We start from the raw sequence: 21915 nt of genomic DNA, 5'->3' as shown, positions 1-21915 counted from the left end.
GGCATTCAGGCCAAAGAGTTCATTCTTGGATTCATCAGACCAGGGAATATTGTTTCTCATGGTCTGAGAGTCTTTAGGTGTCTTTTGGCAAACTCCAAGCGGGCGATCATGAGCCTTTTACACAATTGATTTTGATTCCACACAAACCACACACATTGATTCCACACAAACCACACACATTGATTCCACACAAACCACACACATTGATTCCAAACAAACCACACACATTGATTCCACACACAGACTCACTCTCAGTGTGGTTCTCCACCCAGCCATTGATCTGCTCTGCCACGGCGGCTGATTCGCTGAAGTCCACCGTCTCCACCTCCGCCCGGAAGTACTTCCTCATCAGCCGCAGGAACTCCGGGTTAAAGGTCACGCCACTCTGCAGGAAGAGGGAGTTGGCCAATCGGATGATGTAGTGGGCGTCGTCTTCAGACAGAGCCCCTGTCAGGTTCTGGAGCAGAGAGAACTCCTCATCTGGGAGATGGACAGAGACACACAACCTTGTAGGTAGGTGGCTGTGTGTGTGTGTGTGTTCTGAGGTGTGTAAACCTGTAGGTAAGTGTGTGTGTGTGTGTGTGTGTGTGTGTGTGTGGGTCGACCGATTAATCGGAATGGCCGATTAATTAGGGCTGATTACAAGTTTTCATAACAATCGGAAATCGGTATTTTTGGACACCGATTTGACCTTTTTTTAACTAGGCAAGTCAGTTAAGAACACATTCTTATTTTCAATGACGGCCTAGGAACCGTGGGTTAACTGCCTTGTTCAGGGGCAGAACGACAGATTTTCACCTTGTCAGCTCGGGGGATTCAATCTTGCAACCATACAGTTAACTAGTCCAACGCAATAATGACCTGCCTCTCTCTCGTTGCACTCCACAAGGAGACTGCCTGTTACGCAAATGCAGTAAGCCAAGGTAAGTTGCTAGCTAGTTAAACTTATCTTATAAAAAAACAATCAATCAATCATAATCACTAGTTAACTACACATGGTTGATGATATTACAAGATATTATCTAGTGTGTCCTGTGTTGCATATAATCTGACTGAGCATACAATTATCTAAGTATCTGACAGAGCGGTGGTAGGCAGAAGCAGCTGCGTAAATATTAATTCAAACAGCACATTCGTGCGTTTTGCCAGCAGCTCTTCGTTGTGCGTCAAGCATTGCTCTGTTTTTTTATTTTATTTTACCTTTATTTAACCAGGCAAGTCAGTTAAGAACACATTCTTATTTTCAATGACGGCCTGGGAACAGTGGGTTAACTGCCTGTTCAGGGGCAGAACGACAGATTTGTACCATGTCAGTTCGGGGGTTTGAACTCGCAACCTTCCGGTTACTAGTCCAACGCTCTAACCACTAGGCTACGCTGCCGTTTATGACTTCAAGCCTATCAACTCCCGAGGTGAGGCTGGTGTAACCGAGCTAGTTAGTGCGCGCTAATAGCGTTTCAAACGTCACTCGCTCTGAGACTTGGAGTGGTTGTTCCCCTTGCTCTGCATGGGTAACGCTGCTTCGAGGGTGGCTGTTGTCGTTGTGTTCCTGGTTCGAGCCCAGGGAGGAGCGAGGAGAGGGACAGAAGCTATACTGTTACACTGGCAATACTAAAGTGCCTATAAGAACATCCAATAGTCAAAGGTATATGGAATACAAATGGTATAGAGAGAAATAGTCCTATAATTCCTATAATAACTATAACCTATAACTTCTTACCTGGGAATATTGAAGACTCATGTTAAAAGGAACCACCAGCTTTCATATGTTCTCATGTTCTGAGCAAGGAACTGAAACGTCAGCTTTTACTTTCTTCTCCAACACTTAGTTTTAGCATTATTTAAACCAAATTGAACACGTTTCATTATTTATTTGAGGCTAAATTGATTTTATTGATGTATTATATTAAGTTAAAATAAGTCTTCATTCAATATTGTTGTAATTGTCATTATTACAAATAAATAAAATATCGGTATCGGCATTGAAAAATCATAAATCGGTCGACCTCTAGTGTGTATACCTGTAGGTAGGTGGCTGTGTGTGTGTTCTGCAGTGTGTATACCTGTAGGTAGGTGGCTGTGTGTGTGTTCTGCAGTGTGTATACCTGTAGGTAGGTGGCTGTGTGTGTGTTCTGCAGTGTGTATACCTGTAGGTAGGTGGCTGTGTGTGTGTTCTGCAGTGTGTATACCTGTAGGTAGGTGGCTGTGTGTGTGTTCTGCAGTGTGTATACCTGTAGGTAGGTGGCTGTGTGTGTGTTCTGTAGTGTGTATACCTGTAGGTAGGTGGCTGTGTGTGTGTTCTGCAGTGTGTAGACCTGTAGGTAGGTGGCTGTGTGTTCTGCAGTGTGTATACCTGTAGGTAGTTGGCTGTGTGTGTGTTCTGCAGTGTGTATACCTGTAGGTAGGTGGCTGTGTGTGTGTTCTGCAGTGTGTATACCTGTAGGTAGGTGGCTGTGTGTGTGTTATGCAGTGTGTATACCTGTAGGTAGGTGGCTGTGTGTTCTGCAGTGTGTATACCTGTAGGTAGGTGGCTGTGTGTGTGTTATGCAGTGTGTATACCTGTAGGTAGGTGGCTGTGTGTGTGTTCTGCAGTGTGTATACCTGTAGGTAGGTGGCTGAAGCCAACAGCCTGGCGTATCTGTGTGAGGGAGGCCCCGCGGGCCCCCAGCTCCACCATGCCCAGGGCCACAGCCACACTCAGGGGGGAGAAGATGATGTTGTCGTCCCCCCCCCGCGCCTGCAGCTGGTGGTACAGTCTGACGGAGAACTCTGCCGTGGTGTCCTCCGGAATGTCAGCGGCATGGCAACCATGGCCCGGCAACAGGAGGAGGGGCAGGAGGCTGAGAATCAACATGGGAAAGCTGAGAGCTAGCGAGAGTGAGAGACAAAGAGAAAGAGAGAGAGAGAAAGAAAGAGAGAAAGAGAGAGAGAGAGAGTGGGGGGGTTAGCGGGAGGAGAGAATGACAGAGACGGAACATGTTTCAATCCGGCATGCCAATAAAGCATATTAGTGTCTGAATATAGACAGAGGAAAACACACAGGGATAAAACAGGGAGAGAGATGGAATGGGAGGGAAAAAAGAGTAGACAGACTGATAAACAGCCAGTTATCCTACTGTACGGCTGTAACTACATTTATACTGATAAACAGCCAGTTATCCTACTGTACGGCTGTAACTACATTTATACTGATAAACAGCCAGTTATCCTACTGTACGGCTGTGACTACATTTATACTGATAAACAGCCAGTTATCCTACTGTACGACTGTAACTACATTTATACTGATAAACAGCCAGTTATCCTACTGTACGGCTGTAACTACATTTATACTGATAAACAGCCAGTTATCCTACTGTACGGCTGTAACTACATTTACACTGATAAACAGCCAGTTATCCTACTGTACGGCTGTAACTACATTTATACTGATAAACAGCCAGTTATCCTACTGTACGGCTGTAACTACATTTATACTGATAAACAGCCAGTTATCCTACTGTACGGCTGTAATTACATTTATACTGCTAAACAGCCAGTTATCCTACTGTAACTACATTTATACTGATAAACAGCCAGTTATCCTACTGTAACTACATTTATACTGATAAACAGCCAGTTATCCTACTGTACGGCTGTAACTACATTTATACTGATAAACAGCCAGTTATCCTACTGTACGGCTGTAACTACATTTATACTGATAAACAGCCAGTTATCCTACTGTACGACTGTAACTACATTTATACTGATAAACAGCCAGTTATCCTACTGTACGGCTGTAACTACATTTATACTGATAAACAGCCAGTTATCCTACTGTACGACTGTAACTACATTTATACTGATAAACAGCCAGTTATCCTACTGTAACTACATTTATACTGATAAACAGCCAGTTATCCTACTGTACGACTGTAACTACATTTACACTGATAAACAGCCAGTTATCCTACTGTACGGCTGTAACTACATTTATACTGATAAACAGCCAGTTATCCTACTGTACGGCTGTAACTACATTTATACTGATAAACAGCCAGTTATCCTACTGTACGACTGTAACTACATTTATACTGTACCAGACAATGAGAGGACAAGAGGATTGTGGTACCCATTTCTAATTAGGGAGTTGTTCAACAATGGAAGTGTTCATGTGAATTTACCTGCAAAAAAGCAGAGAACCATTCACACAGCCCCAATACCTGTATTTTGTTTATAGGGTATAAATGCAGTAATATTGACTAGTGTGGTTTTGGTTGGTTTTCAATTCCCCATGTTTTTTTGTACCCCTACCCCTTTCAGATATACGCAAAGGCAGGTACAGTATAAAAAGCAGGCATGGTAAAGGCATGGTAAAATAGTGGTATTTTGGTCTACCCTCTTTTCACTTGGACAAAAGGAACACCTCTACTTGAGAATGCTTTTTCGGTGACTACTGCTCAGCGTTCAACACCATAGTGCCCTCTAAGCTCATTACTAAGCTAAGGACCCTGGGACTAAACACCTCCCTCTACAACTGGATCAACTGGATCCTTTCTGACAGTGAGGTTAGGCAACAACACAGCTGCCACGCTGATCCTCATCACAGGGGCCCCTCAGGGTTGCGTGCTCAGTCCCCTCCTGTATTCCCTGTTCACCCACGACTGTGTGGCCAAACACGACTCCAACACCATCATTAAGTTTGCTGACAACACGACGGTGGTAGGCCTGATCATTGACGACGATGAGACAGCCTATAGGGAGGAGGTCAGAGAACTGGCAGTGTGGTGCCAGGAAAACAACAACTCCCTCAACGTGAGCAAAACCAAGCAGCTGATTGTGGACTACAGGAAAAGGATGGCTGAGTCTGCCCCCATTCACATTGACGGGGCTGTAGTGGAGCAGGTTGAGAGCTTCAAGTTCCTTGGTGTCCACATCCCCAACAAATTATCATGGTTCAAACACACCAAGACTGTCTTGAAGAGGGCATTGACAACACCTCTTCCCCCTCAAGAGGTGGAAAATATTTGGCATGGGTCCCCAGATCCTCAAAATGTTATACAGCTGCACCATTGAGAGCATCTTGACTGGCTGCAGTATGGCAACTGCTCGGCATCAGACCACAAGGCGCTACAGTCTGTAGTGCGTATGGCCCAGTTCATCACCTGCCGTCCAGGACCTCTTTACCAGGCGGTGTCAGAGGAAGGCCCTAAATATTGTCAAAGGCTCCAGTCACCCAAGTCATAGACTGTTCTCTCTGCTACCATATGGAAAGCGGTACCGATGCACCAAATCTGGAACCAACAGGAACCTGAACAGCTTCTACCCCCAAGCCATAAGACTGCTAAATAGTTAGTTAAATAGTAACCAAATAGCTACCCAGGTTATCTGAATTGACCCTGCTACTGTTTATTAAACTCAGCAAAAAAAGAGATGTCCTCTCAATGTCAACTGCGTTCATTTTCAGCAAACTGAACATGTGTAAATATTTGTACCAACATAACAAGATTCAACAACTGAGACATAAACTGAACAAGTTCCATAGACATGTGACTAACAGAAACCCGACGAGTTTGTACCCATATGCGACATTGTTGCCGGTGATGTCTGGTGAGGACCTGCCTTACAACAGGCCTACAAGCCCCCAGTCCAGCCTCTCTCAGCCTATTGCGGACAGTCTGAGCACTGATGGAGGGATAACTCGGCAGTTGTTGTTGCCATCCTGTACCTGTCCAGCAGGTGTGATGTTCGGATGTACCGATCCTGTGCAGGTGTTGTTACACGTGGTCTGCCACAGCGAGGACGATCAGCTGTCCGTCCTGTCTCCCTGTAACGCTGTTTTAGGCGTCTCACAGTACAAACATTGCAATTTATTGTCCTGGCCACATCTGCAGTCCTCATGCCTCCTTGCAGCATGCCTAAGGCACGTTCACACAGATGAGCAGGGACCCTGGGCATCTTTCTTTTGGTGTTTTTCAGTCAGTAAAAATGCCTCTTTAATGTCCTAAGTTTCATAACTGTGGCCTTAATTGCCTACCGTCTGTAAGCTGTTAGTGTCTTAACGACCGTTCCACAGGTGCATGTTCATTCATTGTTTATGGTTCATTGAACAAGGATGGGAAAGAGTGTTTAAACTCTTTACAATGAAGATCTGTGAAGTTATTTGGATCTACTATTACTTTTATTATTACATGTTTTACTTTATATTGTTTCTCTATTTTCTTTCTTTCTGTCTGCCTTTTTGGGATGGACCCGTGAGTATTTCACTGTTAGTCCACACCTGTTGTTTGTAGACCATGTGACAAATAAAATGTGATGTGATGTTGATATGAGAAAAGAGGAGAGGAGGAGAGGGGGAACAGGAGGAGAGGAGGAGTGGGAGAGGAGGATTGGGAGAGGAGGAGAGGGGGAAGAGGAGGAAGAGGAGGAGAGGGGGAAGAGGAGGAGAGGGGGAAGAGGAGGAGAGGGGGAGAGGGGGAAGAGGAGGAGAGGGGGAAGAGGAGGAAGAGGAGGAAGAGGAGGAGAGGAGGAGAGGAGGAGAGGGGGAAGAGGAGGAAAGGAGGAAGAGGAGGAGAGGAGGAAGAGGAGGAAGAGGAGGAAGAGGAGGAGAGGGGGAAGAGGAGGAGAGGGAGAAGAGGAGGAAGAGGAGGAAGAGGAGGAGAGGGGGAAGAGGAGGAGAGGAGGAAGAGGAGGAGAGGAGGAGAGGGGGAGAGGAGGAAGAGGAGGAGAGGAGGAGAGGGGGAGAGGAGGAAGAGGAGGAAGAGGAGGAAGAGGAGGGAGAGGAGGAGAGGGGGAGAGGGGAAGAGGAGGAAGAGGAGGAGAGGGGGAAGAGGAGGAAGAGGAGGAAGAGGAGGAAGAGGAGGAAGAGCAGGAGAGGAGGAGAGGGGGAAGAGGAGGAGAGGGAGAAGAGGAGGAAGAGGAGGAAGAGGAGGAGAGGGGGAAGAGGAGGAAGAGGGGGAGAGGAGGAGAGGAGGAGAGGGGGAGAGGAGGAGAGGAGGAAGAGGAGGAGAGGAGGAGAGGAGGAGAGGGGGAAGAAGAGGAAGAGGAGGAAGAGGAGGAGAGGAGGAGAGGGGGAAGAAGAGGAAGAGGAGGAAGAGGAGGAGAGGAGGAGAGGCGGAAGAGTGATGAAACTGTCCTCCTCCAGTGGGTTGTAACTACATTTGTGCTGTCAACTGTAGACAGAAGAAACTCTGTTTGGTGCCAATTTACTAAATGAGCTCATGCATATTTCATCTCCTGCTACATCAGATTTTTCTTCAAAATCTGCTTGCCTCAGTGTCATGAGAATGCCTGTGTGTGTGTGTGTGTGTGTGTGTGTGTGTGTGTGTGTGTGTGTGTGTGTGTGTGTGTGTGTGTGTGCGTGCGTGCGTGACTATGGACACTGCCTAACCCAACATAGAATATGTGGCATTTATTTTCTTTTCTCCATATCACTCTCCTCTCCCTCGCTCCCTTCCGTCCTTTCCTCCAGTCCACTCTCCTCTCCCTCACTCCCTTCCGTCCTTTCCTCCAGTCCACTCTCCTCTCCTCCCCCTTCCTTCCTTTCTTCCAACCTCCCTCTCTACCTCTCTACCTACCAACCTCCCTCTCTACCTACCAACCTCCCTCTCTACCTACCAACCTCCCTCTCTACCTCTCTACCTACCAACCTCCCTCTCTACCTCTCTACCTACCAACCTCCCTCTCTACCTCTCTACCTACCAACCTCCCTCTCTACCTACCTACCTACCTCCCTCCCTCTCTACTTTCCTCCCTCTCTACCTACCACCCTCTCTACCTACCACCCTCTCTACCTACCTCCCTCTCTACCTACCTCCCTCTCTACCTACCTACCTCCCTACCTCCCTCCCTCCCTCTCTACTTTCCTCCCTCTCTACCTACCACCCTCTCTACCTACCACCCTCTCTACCTACCCACCCTCTCTACCTACCTCCCTCTCTACCTCCCTCCCTCTCTACCTACCTCCCTCCCTCTCTACCTACCTACCTACCTACCTACCTCCCTCTCTACCTACCACCCTCTCTACTTTCCTCCCTCTCTACCTACCACCCTCTCTACCTCCCTCCCTCTCTACCTCCCTCTCTACCTCCCTCCCTCCCTCTCTACCTACCACCCTCTCTACCTACCACCCTCTCTACCTACCTCCCTCTCTACCTACCTCCCTCTCTACCTACCTCCCTCTCTACCTACCTCCCTCTCTACCTACCTACCTCATGTTACACACCATTCTTAAGGGGACTGGTGTGTGCTGGCTGCTCCTGCTGAACACACACGCAGTTCATGCAGTTTCATCCCTCTGCCTTTTACCGTTGCCTGGCAACGCTGTTTTCTGCACAAACAAAGAAAACAGGAGCATGCCACTGCGTTTTTAGCGTGATAGAGGGAATGAGAGAGAGGGACACATACAGAGGGGATGTCCCTCCCTGGTTCTCTGTTGTGTATTGCTGAGCTGCTGAATAGGTTCAGGTACCCTGCATGTTGTTTGTGTGTTTGGTGCTCCGTGTGTGTGTGTGTGCGTGTTACTATCAGATAGATGAGAGTCCCATGCTCCCACACTGGGCTAGAAGCTCCTGTGGGTGCTGGTGACTGGAGTGACATTGTACTTGAGACAACAATGATAGGACTGGATCAATACCGCAGCTCTGTCCTGGTACCAGCTACCCCACCCCAACCCACTCCCCCAACCCCAACCCACTCCCCCAACCCCCCTCTCCCTGACTGGCAGACAGAAGCCTACCCACTGGGCACAAACGTCAATTCAAAGTGTATTCCATGTTGGTTCAATGTAATTTGATTGAAATGACATGGAAACAATGTTGATTTAACCAGTGTGTGCCCAGTGAGTAGCCTAGCCTGCCACACAACATGTTCATTCTATCCCCTACAAAACACACAACTATCATATCCATGCAGACTTCCCAAGTTCCGCTCTAGGAACTTACTTAAAACATGGAATGTGTTAATCATTCTAGAATCCTCTCCAGTGAAATGTGAGACATAGAGGGCTGTGACGGTAATTGAATAACTGTGTAACTGACAGTATTGGATGAAGGCCGTCGTGAAAATAAATAACCGGCAAAACTGTTTAAATAGGCCTATATACATTTTTACGATTTATTTTTATTAACCTTCTTTTTTTCTAATGTCGATCAACTTGACCTAATAGCAGGGGTGTTTACTAATGATGATAAGCAATTGTTTTGCTAACTTAGTATGTTAATTCAAACTTTCTCCATCTCCTCCTCTTTCCAACTGTCCTTTGATGCTGGAGCTTGGCTCTAGATGCTGGAGCAGCTAGATGCTGGAGCAGCTAGGCGCTGGAGCAGCTAGGCGCTAGATGCTGGAGCAGCTTGGCGCTAGATGATGGAGCAGCTTGGCGCTAGATGCTGGAGCAGCTAGGCGCTGGAGCAGCTAGGTGCTAGATGCTGGAGCAGCTTGGCGCTAGATGCTGGAGCAGCTTGGTGCTAGATGATGGAGCAGCTAGGTGCTAGACACTGGAGCAGCTAGGCGCTAGATGATGGAGCAGCTTGGCGCAAGATGATGGAGCAGCTAGGCGCTAGATGATGGAGCAGCTTGGCGCTAGATGATGGAGCAGCTTTGCGCTAGACACTGGAGCAGCTAGGCGCTAGACACTGGAGCAGCTTGGCGCTAGATGATGGAGCAGCTTGGCGCTAGATGATGGAGCAGCTAGGCACTAGATGATGGAGCAGCTAGGCGCTAGATGATGGAGCAGCTAGGCGCTAGATGATGGAGCAGTTATGCGCTAGATGATGGAGCAGCTTGGCACTAGATGATGGAGCAGCTTGGCACTAGATGATGGAGCAGCTAGGCGCTAGATGATGGAGCAGCTAGGCGCTAGATGATGGAGCAGTTATGCGCTAGATGATGGAGCAGCTTGGCACTAGATGATGGAGCAGCTAGGCGCTAGACACTGGAGCAGCTTGGCGCTAGATGATGGAGCAGCTTGGCGCTAGATGATGGAGCAGCTAGGCACTAGATGATGGAGCAGCTAGGCGCTAGATGATGGAGCAGCTAGGCGCTAGATGATGGAGCAGCTAGGTGCAAGATGATGGAGCAGTTAGGTGCTAGATGATGGAGCAGCTAGGCGCTAGATGATGGAGCAGCTTGGCGCAAGATGATGGAGCAGCTAGGCGCTAGATGATGGAGCAGCTAGGCACTAGATGATGGAGCAGCTAGGCGCTAGATGATGGAGCAGCTAGGCGCTAGATGATGGAGCAGCTAGGCGCTAGATGATGGAGCAGCTAGGCGCTAGATGATGGAGCAGCTAGGCGCTAGATGATGGAGCAGCTAGGTGCTAGATGATGGAGCAGCTAGGCGCTAGATGATGGAGCAGCTAGGCGCTAGATGATGGAGCAGCTAGGCGCTAGATGATGGAGCAACTAGGCGCTAGATGATGGAGCAGCTAGGCGCTAGATGATGGAGCAACTAGGCGCTAGATGATGGAGCAGCTAGGCGCTAGATGATGGAGCAGCTAGGCGCTAGATGATGGAGCAGCTAGGCGCTAGATGATGGAGCAGCTAGGCGCTAGATGATGGAGCAGCTAGGCGCTAGATGATGGAGCAGCTAGGCGCTAGATGCGGGGTGTAGAGCACTACAGGCTATGACACTTCAGTAAAAAAACATGGTTTGATGTGTGGACTTTTTTTAATACAAATGCACATTTTCATTGCTTGCTAGTAAATTAATACATTTTTTTAAAAGTTGGATGTGTCTGACTATTCATGAATTATTCAACAGCAGTCAAAGTTTGGATGTGTCTGACTATTAATTAATTATTCAACATCAGTCAAAGTTTGGATGTGTCTGACTATTCATGAATTACTCAACAGCAGTCGAAAATGTTGTGGTAGCATGAGGCCTATATTGCACTAATGTTGTGTCAAATGGACAACACACCAATCCTCTCCAACCTGGCATGGTATCATTAGAAACAGAATCTTTTCATTATTTATAGACTAATCAAGGCTGACTAGCTCGGTCCTGGCCAATATGCTGCCCTAGGAGATACAAAATACAGTGACGGCCCAAAATGCACTTCATGAATGCCCATGTGGTAGCCTACCGTTTGTAAAACAGACAATTTATCATTAATCCCTATCATTTGGTTAAAGAAATGTATGTTAATGCATGTATTGTGGTAGTGGTGTGGGGGCTGTGCTTTGGCAAAGTGGGTGGGGTTATATCCTTCCTGTTTGGCCCTGTCCGGGGGTGTCCTCGGATGGGGCCACAGTGTCTCCTGACCCCTCCTGTCTCAGCCTCCAGTATTTATGCTGCAGTAGTTTATGTGTCGGGGGGCTGGGGTCAGTTTGTTATATCTGGAGTACTTCTCCTGTCCTATTCGGTGTCCTGTGTGAATCTAAGTGTGCGTTCTCTAATTCTCTCCTTCTCTCTTTCTTTCTCTCTCTCGGAGGACCTGAGCCCTAGGACCATGCCCCAGGACTACCTGACATGATGACTCCTTGCTGTCCCCAGTCCACCTGGCCATGCTGCTGTTCCAGTTTCAACTGACCTGAGCCCTAGGACCATGCCCCAGGACTACCTGACATGATGACTCCTTGCTGTCCCCAGTCTACCTGGCCATGCTGCTGCTCCAGTTTCAACTTCCACCTGACTGTGCTGCTGCTCTAGTTTCAACTGTTCTGCCTTATTATTATTCGACCATGCTGGTCATTTATGAACATTGAACATCTTGACCATGTTCTGTTATAATCTCCACCCGGCACAGCCAGAAGAGGACTGGCCACCCCACATAGCCTGGTTCCTCTCTAGGTTTCTTCCTAGGTATTGGCCTTTCTAGGGAGTTTTTCCTAGCCACCGTGCTTCTCCACCTGCATTGCTTGCTGTTTGGGGTTTTAGGCTGGGTTTCTGTACAGCACTTTGAGATATCAGCTGATGTACGAAGGGCTATATAAATAAATTTGATTTGATTTGATTTGATGTATTAATTACAGTAATTTACCGTTCTCATTCTCAGAGTGGAAAGGTTGCTTACAGAGTTGAAAACCTGCTACACTGGTGAGAAAAAAAACGTTGTTTATTTCACACCATAATTTACGCACTGAGCATGTCTAGTTTCTCTGTCCTGTTAATGTTGACAGAGCAGGCATAGAAGTACCTGTCCTGTTAATGTTGACAGAGAAGGCATAGAAGTACCTGTCCTGTTAATGTTGACAGAGCAGACATAGAAGTACCTGTCCTGTTAATGTTGACAGAGCAGGCATAGAAGTACCTGTCCTGTTAATGTTGACAGAGCAGGCATAGAAGTACATGGCCTGTTAATGTTGACAGAGCAGGCATAGAAGTACCTGTCCTGTTAATGTTGACAGAGCAGGCATAGAAGTACCTGTCCTGTTAATGTTGTGGTGTGCGTGTGTGAGTTTGCTGATTCTATATATCTTCTATATATCTATATATCTATATGTGTGTGATAGTGACACCTGTGTGACCTTATGAGTTGTGGGAGCGGGGTTGGGGGAGAGAGGGTGAAGGGGTTGGGGGAGAGAGGGTGAGGGGGTTGGGGGAGAGGGGGTTGGGGGAGAGAGGGTGAGGGGGTTGGGGGAGAGAGGGTGAGGGGGTTGGGGGAGAGAGGGTGAAGGGGTTGGGGGAGAGAGGGTGAAGGGGTTGGGGGAGAGAGGGTGAGGGGGTTGGGGGAGAGAGGGTGAGGGGGTTGGGGGAGAGAGGGTGTGGGGGTTGGGGGAGAGAGGGTGAGGGGGGTTGGGGGAGAGAGGGTGAAGGGGTTGGGGGAGAGAGGGTGAGGGGGTTGGGGGAGAGAGGGTGAAGGGGTTGGGGGAGAGAGGGTGAAGGGGTTGGGGAGAGAGGGTGAAGGGGTTGGGGAAGAGAGGGTGAGGGGTTGGGGGAGAGAGGGTGAAGGGGTTGGGGAAGAGAGGGTGAGGGGGTTGGGGGAGAGAGGGTGAGGGGGTTGGGGGAGAGAGGGTGAAGGGGTTGGGGGAGAGAGGGTGAAGGGGTTGGGGGAGAGAGGGTGAAGGGGTTGGGGGAGAGAGGGTGAGGGGGTTGGGGGAGAGAGGGTGAGGGGTTGGGGGAGAGAGGGTGAGGGGGTTGGGGGAGAGAGGGTGAGGGGTTGGGGGAGAGAGGGTGAAGGGGTTGGGGGAGAGAGGGTGAGGGGGTTGGGGGAGAGAGGGTGAGGGGGTTGGGGGAGAGAGGGTGAAGGGGTTGGGGGAGAGAGGGTGAAGGGGTTGGGGGAGAGAGGGTGAGGGGGTTGGGGGAGAGAGGGTGAGGGGTTGGGGGAGAGAGGGTGAGGGGGTTGGGGGAGAGAGGGTGAGGGGTTGGGGGAGAGAGGGTGAAGGGGTTGGGGGAGAGAGGGTGAAGGGGTTGGGGAGAGAGGGTGAAGGGGTTGGGGAAGAGAGGGTGAGAGGGTGGGGGAGAGAGGGTGAGGGGGTTGGGGGAGAGAGGGTGAGGGGGTTGGGGAGAGAGGGTGAGGGGTTGGGGGAGAGAGGGTGAAGGGGTTGGGGGAGAGAGGGTGAAGGGGTTGGGGGAGAGAGTGTGAGGGGGTTGGGGGAGAGAGGGTGAGGGGGTTGGGGGAGAGAGGGTGAAGGGGTTGGGGGAGAGAGGGTGAAGGGGTTGGGGGAGAGAGGGTGAAGGGGTTGGGGGAGAGAGGGTGAAGGGGTTGGGGGAGAGAGGGTGAAGGGGTTGGGGAAGAGAGGGTGAGGGGGTTGGGGGAGAGAGGGTGAAGGGGTTGGGGGAGAGAGGGTGAAGGGGTTGGGGGAGAGAGGGTGAAGGGGTTGGGGGAGAGAGGGTGAAGGGGTTGGGGAAGAGAGGGTGAGGGGGTTGGGGGAGAGAGGGTGAGGGGGTTGGTGGAGAGAGGGTGAAGGGGTTGGGGGAGAGAGGGTGAAGGGGTTGGGGTAGAGAGGGTGAAGGGGTTGGGGGAGAGAGGGTGAGGGGGTTGGGGGAGAGAGGGTGAGGGGGTTGGGGGAGAGAGGGTGAGGGGTTGGGGGAGAGAGGGTGAAGGGGTTGGGGGAGAGAGGGTGAAGGGGTTGGGGGAGAGAGGGTGAAGGGGTTGGGGAGAGAGTGTGAGGGGGTTGGGGGAGAGAGGGTGAGGGGGTTGGGGGAGAGAGGGTGAAGGGGTTGGGGGAGAGAGGGTGAAGGGGTTGGGGGAGAGAGGGTGAAGGGGTTGGGGGAGAGAGGGTGAAGGGGTTGGGGAAGAGAGGGTGAGGGGGTTGGGGGAGAGAGGGTGAGGGGGTTGGGGGAGAGAGGGTGAAGGGGTTGGGGGAGAGAGGGTGAAGGGGTTTGGGGGAGAGAGGGTGAGGGGGTTGGGGGAGAGAGGGTGAGGGGGTTGGGGGAGAGAGGTTGAAGGGGTTGGGGGAGAGAGGGTGGGAGGGAGAGGGATTTGAGCGGGAGAAGGGGGTAAGTGTCTGAGATGGGCATCACCTGAGTGCCACAGGTGAAAACCAACACCTGTTAAACCCATATGCCTCTTAAAAACCCGAGGTGATGCCAGCAGAGCACAAACCCCAGGCACTTTAAAGTCATTTCTGTTTAATCTTCAAGGCTTCTGAAATCAATAGAATTAAACCCGTTGTCCTTTTTTGAAAACAACACGACTGAAACCTGATCCTAAATCACCACAAATATACAGTAGCTGACATTTCCACATTCAGAACGTGACGTCATTCACCCCCTCAGACACTTTAGTCCTCAACGACCTTTAAACCCAACACCTTTAAGGCATACTTACCAAGCCAGTAGAATTAAACCCAACTCCTTTAAGAAGGCATACTTACCAAGCCAGTAGAATTAAACCCAACACCTTTAAGAAGGCATACTTACCAAGCCAGTAGAATTAAACCCAACACCTTTAAGAAGGCATACTTACCAAGCCAGGAGAATTAAACCCAACTCCTTTAAGAAGGCATACTTACCAAGCCAGGAGAATTAAACCCAACTCCTTTAAGAAGGCATACTTACCAAGCCAGGAGAATTAAACCCAACACCTTTAAGGCATACTTACCAAGCCAGGAGAATTAAACCCAACACCTTGAAGAAGGCATACTTACCAAGCCTGGAGAATTAAACCCAACTCCTTTAAGAAGGCATACTTACCAAGCCAGTAGAATTAAACCTAAGCATTACCCCCTGTAGCTGGGCTTATTACACAATATAACACACTTAGGTAGCCTACACACACTGCATGGACGACAATCATTCATTCCTCTCTCACCCAACTTTCTTCATGTGTTAAGAACATCATCCTCTCCATGTCCAGAGAAGACAGAAGACTAAAACCCAAATACCCAGTCCCTGTATCTCCCCTTAACATGAAAACACACACGTGCCACATGCATACACACAGCACTTGCTACTCCATCATCAGCAGACTCAGTAATTATATAAGAACACAGAGACAGTCCGCTCTTATAATAGCTCTTAACTGAAACACACTTAAAGGGGAATTTCACCCTATAGTCATTACTATATTAAAGGGGAATGTCACCCTGCCCCCCCGGTGGCATATAGTCATTACTATATTAAAGGGAAATTTCACCCTGGCCCTGCCATGGCATATAGTCATTACTATATTAAAGGGGAATTTCACCCTGGCCCCCCCGGTGGCATATAGTCATTACTATATTAAAGGGGAATTTCACCCTGGCCCTGCCATGGCATATAGTCATTACTATATTAAAGGGGAATTTCACTATGCCCCCGGTGGCATATAGTCATTACTATATTAAAGGGGAATTTCACCCTGGCCCCCCCATGGCATATAGTCATTACTATATTAAAGGGGAATTTCACCCTGGCCCCCCCCGGTGGCATATAGTCATTACTATATTAAAGGGGAATTTCACCCTGGCCCCCCCATGGCATATAGTCATTACTATATTAAAGGGGAATTTCACCCTGGCCCCCCCGGTGGCATATAGTCATTACTATATTAAAGGGGAATTTCACTATGCCCCCGGTGGCATATAGTCATTACTATATTAAAGGGGAATTTCACTATGCCCCCGGTGGCATATAGTCATTACTATATTAAAGGGGAATTTCACTATGCCCCCGGTGGCATATAGTCATTACTATATTAAAGGGGAATTTCACCCTGGCCCCCCCGGTGGCATATAGTCATTACTATATTAAAGGGGAATTTCACCCTGGCCCCCCCGGTGGCATATAGTCATTACTATATTAAAGGGGAATTTCACCCTGGCCCCCCCGGTGGCATATAGTCATTACTATATTAAAGGGGAATTTCACTATGCCCCCGGTGGCATATAGTCATTACTATATTAAGGGGAATTTCACCCTGGCCCCCCCGGTGGCATATAGTCATTACTATATTAAAGGGGAATTTCACCCTGGCCCCCCCGGTGGCATATAGTCATTACTATATTAAAGGGGAATTTCACCCTGGCCCCCCCGGTGGCATATAGTCATTACTATATTAAAGGGGAATTTCACCCTGGCCCCCCCATGGCATATAGTCATTACTATATTAAAGGGGAATTTCACCCTGGCCCCCCCGGTGGCATATAGTCATTACTATATTAAAGGGGAATTTCACCCTGGCCCCCCCATGGCATATAGTCATTACTATATTAAAGGGGAATTTCACCCTGGCCCCCCCGGTGGCATATAGTCATTACTATATTAAAGGGGAATTTCACTATGCCCCCGGTGGCATATAGTCATTACTATATTAAAGGGGAATTTCACTATGCCCCCGGTGGCATATAGTCATTACTATATTAAAGGGGAATTTCACTATGCCCCCGGTGGCATATAGTCATTACTATATTAAAGGGGAATTTCACTATGCCCCCGGTGGCATATAGTCATTACTATATTAAAGGGGAATTTCACTATGCCCCCGGTGGCATATAGTCATTACTATATTAAAGGGGAATTTCACCCTGGCCCCCCCGGTGGCATATAGTCATTACTATATTAAAGGGGAATTTCACCCTGGCCCCCCCGGTGGCATATAGTCATTACTATATTAAAGGGGAATTTCACCCTGGCCCCCCCGGTGGCATATAGTCATTACTATATTAAAGGGGAATTTCACTATGCCCCCGGTGGCATATAGTCATTACTATATTAAAGGGGAATTTCACCCTGGCCCCCCCGGTGGCATATAGTCATTACTATATTAAAGGGGAATTTCACCCTGGCCCCCCGGTGGCATATAGTCATTACTATATTAAAGGGGAATTTCACTATGCCCCCGGTGGCATATAGTCATTACTATATTAAAGGGGAATTTCACTATGCCCCCGGTGGCATATAGTCATTACTATATTAAAGGGGAATTTCACTATGCCCCCGGTGGCATATAGTCATTACTATATTAAAGGGGAATTTCACCCTGGCCCCCCCGGTGGCATATAGTCATTACTATATTAAAGGGGAATTTCACCCTGGCCCCCCCGGTGGCATATAGTCATTACTATATTAAAGGGGAATTTCACCCTGGCCCCCCCGGTGGCATATAGTCATTACTATATTAAAGGGGAATTTCACTATGCCCCCGGTGGCATATAGTCATTACTATATTAAAGGGGAATTTCACCCTGGCCCCCCCGGTGGCATATAGTCATTACTATATTAAAGGGCAATTTCACCCTGGCCCCCCCGGTGGCATATAGTCATTACTATATTAAAGGGGAATTTCACCCTGGCCCCCCCGGTGGCATATAGTCATTACTATATTAAAGGGGAATTTCACCCTGGCCCCCCCATGGCATATAGTCATTACTATATTAAAGGGGAATTTCACCCTGGCCCCCCCGGTGGCATATAGTCATTACTATATTAAAGGGGAATTTCACCCTGGCCCCCCCATGGCATATAGTCATTACTATATTAAAGGGGAATTTCACCCTGGCCCCCCCGGTGGCATATAGTCATTACTATATTAAAGGGGAATTTCACTATGCCCCCGGTGGCATATAGTCATTACTATATTAAAGGGGAATTTCACTATGCCCCCGGTGGCATATAGTCATTACTATATTAAAGGGGAATTTCACTATGCCCCCGGTGGCATATAGTCATTACTATATTAAAGGGGAATTTCACTATGCCCCCGGTGGCATATAGTCATTACTATATTAAAGGGGAATTTCACTATGCCCCCGGTGGCATATAGTCATTACTATATTAAAGGGGAATTTCACCCTGGCCCCCCCGGTGGCATATAGTCATTACTATATTAAAGGGGAATTTCACCCTGGCCCCCCCGGTGGCATATAGTCATTACTATATTAAAGGGGAATTTCACTATGCCCCCGGTGGCATATAGTCATTACTATATTAAAGGGGAATTTCACCCTGGCCCCCCCGGTGGCATATAGTCATTACTATATTAAAGGGGAATTTCACCCTGGCCCCCCCGGTGGCATATAGTCATTACTATATTAAAGGGGAATTTCACCCTGGCCCCCCCGGTGGCATATAGTCATTACTATATTAAAGGGGAATTTCACCCTGGCCCCCCCATGGCATATAGTCATTACTATATTAAAGGGGAATTTCACCCTGGCCCCCCCGGTGGCATATAGTCATTACTATATTAAAGGGGAATTTCACCCTGGCCCCCCCGGTGGCATATAGTCATTACTATATTAAAGGGGAATTTCACCCTGGCCCTGCCATGGCATATAGTCATTACTATATTAAAGGGGAATTTCACCCTGGCCCCCCCGGTGGCATATAGTCATTACTATATTAAAGGGGAATTTCACCCTGGCCCCCCCGGTGGCATATAGTCATTACTATATTAAAGGGGAATTTCACCCTGGCCCCCCCGGTGGCATATAGTCATTACTATATTAAAGGGGAATTTCACCCTGGCCCCCCCGGTGGCATATAGTCATTACTATATTAAAGGGGAATTTCACCCTGGCCCCCCCGGTGGCATATAGTCATTACTATATTAAAGGGGAATTTCACCCTGGCCCTGCCATGGCATATAGTCATTACTATATTAAAGGGGAATTTCACCCTGGCCCTGCCATGGCATATAGTCATTACTATATTAAAGGGGAATTTCACCCTGGCCCTGCCATGGCATATAGTCATTACTATATTAAAGGGGAATTTCACTATGCCCCCGGTGGCATATAGTCATTACTATATTAAAGGGGAATTTCACCCTGGCCCCCGGTGGCATATAGTCATTACTATATTAAAGGGGAATGTCACCCTGGCCCCCGGTGGCATATAGTCATTACTATATTAAAGGGGAATTTCACTATGCCCCCGGTGGCATATAGTCATTACTATATTAAAGGGGAATTTCACCCTGGCCCCCCCGGTGGCATATAGTCATTACTATATTAAAGGGGAATTTCACCCTGGCCCCCGGTGGCATATAGTCATTACTATATTAAAGGGGAATTTCACCCTGGCCCCCGGTGGCATATAGTCATTACTATATTAAAGGGGAATTTCACTATGCCCCCGGTGGCATATAGTCATTACTATATTAAAGGGGAATTTCACTATGCCCCCGGTGGCATATAGTCATTACTATATTAAAGGGGAATTTCACCCTGGCCCCCCCGGTGGCATATAGTCATTACTATATTAAAGGGGAATTTCACCCTGGCCCCCCCGGTGGCATATAGTCATTACTATATTAAAGGGGAATTTCACCCTGGCCCCCCCGGTGGCATATAGTCATTACTATATTAAAGGGGAATGTCACCCTGGCCCCCCCGGTGGCATATAGTCATTACTATATTAAAGGGGAATTTCACCCTGGCCCCCCCGGTGGCATATAGTCATTACTATATTAAAGGGGAATTTCACCCTGGCCCTGCCATGGCATATAGTCATTACTATATTAAAGGGGAATTTCACCCTGGCCCCCCCGGTGGCATATAGTCATTACTATATTAAAGGGGAATGTCACCCTGGCCCCCCCGGTGGCATATAGTCATTACTATATTAAAGGGGAATGTCACCCTGGCCCCCCCGGTGGCATATAGTCATTACTATATTAAAGGGGAATGTCACCCTGGCCCCCCCGGTGGCATATAGTCATTACTATATTAAAGGGGAATTTCACCCTGGCCCCCCCGGTGGCATATAGTCATTACTATATTAAAGGGGAATTTCACCCTGGCCCCCGGTGGCATATAGTCATTACTATATTAAAGGGGAATTTCACCCTGGCCCCCCCGGTGGCATATAGTCATTACTATATTAAAGGGGAATTTCACCCTGGCCCCCGGTGGCATATAGTCATTACTATATTAAAGGGGAATGTCACCCTGGCCCCCCCGGTGGCATATAGTCATTACTATATTAAAGGGGAATTTCACCCTGGCCCCCCCGGTGGCATATAGTCATTACTATATTAAAGGGGAATTTCACCCTGGCCCCCCCGGTGGCATATAGTCATTACTATATTAAAGGGGAATTTCACCCTGGCCCCCCCATGGCATATAGTCATTACTATATTAAAGGGGAATTTCACCCTGGCCCCCCCGGTGGCATATAGTCATTACTATATTAAAGGGGAATGTCACCCTGGCCCTGCCATGGCATATAGTCATTACTATATTAAAGGGGAATTTCACCCTGGCCCCCCCGGTGGCATATAGTCATTACTATATTAAAGGGGAATTTCACCCTGGCCCCCCCGGTGGCATATAGTCATTACTATATTAAAGGGGAATGTCACCCTGGCCCCCCCGGTGGCATATAGTCATTACTATATTAAAGGGGAATTTCACCCTGGCCCCCCCGGTGGCATATAGTCATTACTATATTAAAGGGGAATTTCACCCTGGCCCCCCCGGTGGCATATAGTCATTACTATATTAAAGGGGAATTTCACCCTGGCCCTGCCATGGCATATAGTCATTACTATATTAAAGGGGAATTTCACCCTGGCCCCCCCGGTGGCATATAGTCATTACTATATTAAAGGGGAATTTCACCCTGGCCCTGCCATGGCATATAGTCATTACTATATTAAAGGGGAATGTCACCCTGGCCCTGCCATGGCATATAGTCATTACTATATTAAAGGGGAATTTCACCCTGGCCCTGCCATGGCATATAGTCATTACTATATTAAAGGGGAATTTCACCCTGGCCCCCCCGGTGGCATATAGTCATTACTATATTAAAGGGGAATTTCACCCTGGCCCTGCCATGGCATATAGTCATTACTATATTAAAGGGGAATGTCACCCTGGCCCTGCCATGGCATATAGTCATTACTATATTAAAGGGGAATTTCACTATGCCCCCGGTGGCATATAGTCATTACTATATTAAAGGGGAATGTCACCCTGGCCCTGCCATGGCATATAGTCATTACTATATTAAAGGGGAATTTCACCCTGGCCCTGCCATGGCATATAGTCATTACTATATTAAAGGGGAATTTCACCCTGGCCCTGCCATGGCATATAGTCATTACTATATTAAAGGGGAATTTCACCCTGGCCCTGCCATGGCATATAGTCATTACTATATTAAAGGGGAATTTCACCCTGGCCCTGCCATGGCATATAGTCATTACTATATTAAAGGGGAATTTCACCCTGGCCCTGCCATGGCATATAGTCATTACTATATTAAAGGGGAATTTCACCCTGGCCCTGCCATGGCATATAGTCATTACTATATTAAAGGGGAATGTCACCCTGGCCCTGCCATGGCATATAGTCATTACTATATTAAAGGGGAATGTCACCCTGGCCCTGCCATGGCATATAGTCATTACTATATTAAAGGGGAATGTCACCCTGGCCCTGCCATGGCATATAGTCATTACTATATTAAAGGGGAATGTCACCCTGGCCCTGCCATGGCATATAGTCATTACTATATTAAAGGGGAATGTCACCCTGGCCCTGCCATGGCATATAGTCATTACTATATTAAAGGGGAATTTCACCCTGGCCCCCCCGGTGGCATATAGTCATTACTATATTA

The 21915-nt window shown here is 48.2% G+C and overlaps 1 protein-coding gene across 1 annotated transcript in view; it reads right to left on the bottom strand.

Moving 5' to 3' along the window:
- The window catches only part of LOC109879232 (neuroserpin-like), a 59943-nt gene that overhangs the window by 7987 nt on the left and 30041 nt on the right, over nucleotides 1-21915 (bottom strand). The window contains exons 2-3 of the mRNA XM_031791198.1: nucleotides 2602-2868; nucleotides 250-480 (exon numbers count right to left, since the gene is read on the bottom strand). Coding sequence (XP_031647058.1) covers nucleotides 250-480; nucleotides 2602-2854 — 484 coding nt within the window. The 5' untranslated portion in view covers nucleotides 2855-2868. The remainder of the gene's footprint in view (nucleotides 1-249; nucleotides 481-2601; nucleotides 2869-21915) is intronic.

Source organism: Oncorhynchus kisutch, linkage group LG15, assembly GCF_002021735.2.
Source record: "Oncorhynchus kisutch isolate 150728-3 linkage group LG15, Okis_V2, whole genome shotgun sequence".
NCBI lineage: Eukaryota > Metazoa > Chordata > Actinopteri > Salmoniformes > Salmonidae > Oncorhynchus > Oncorhynchus kisutch.
This window is presented reverse-complemented; position numbering and strand designations above follow the sequence as displayed.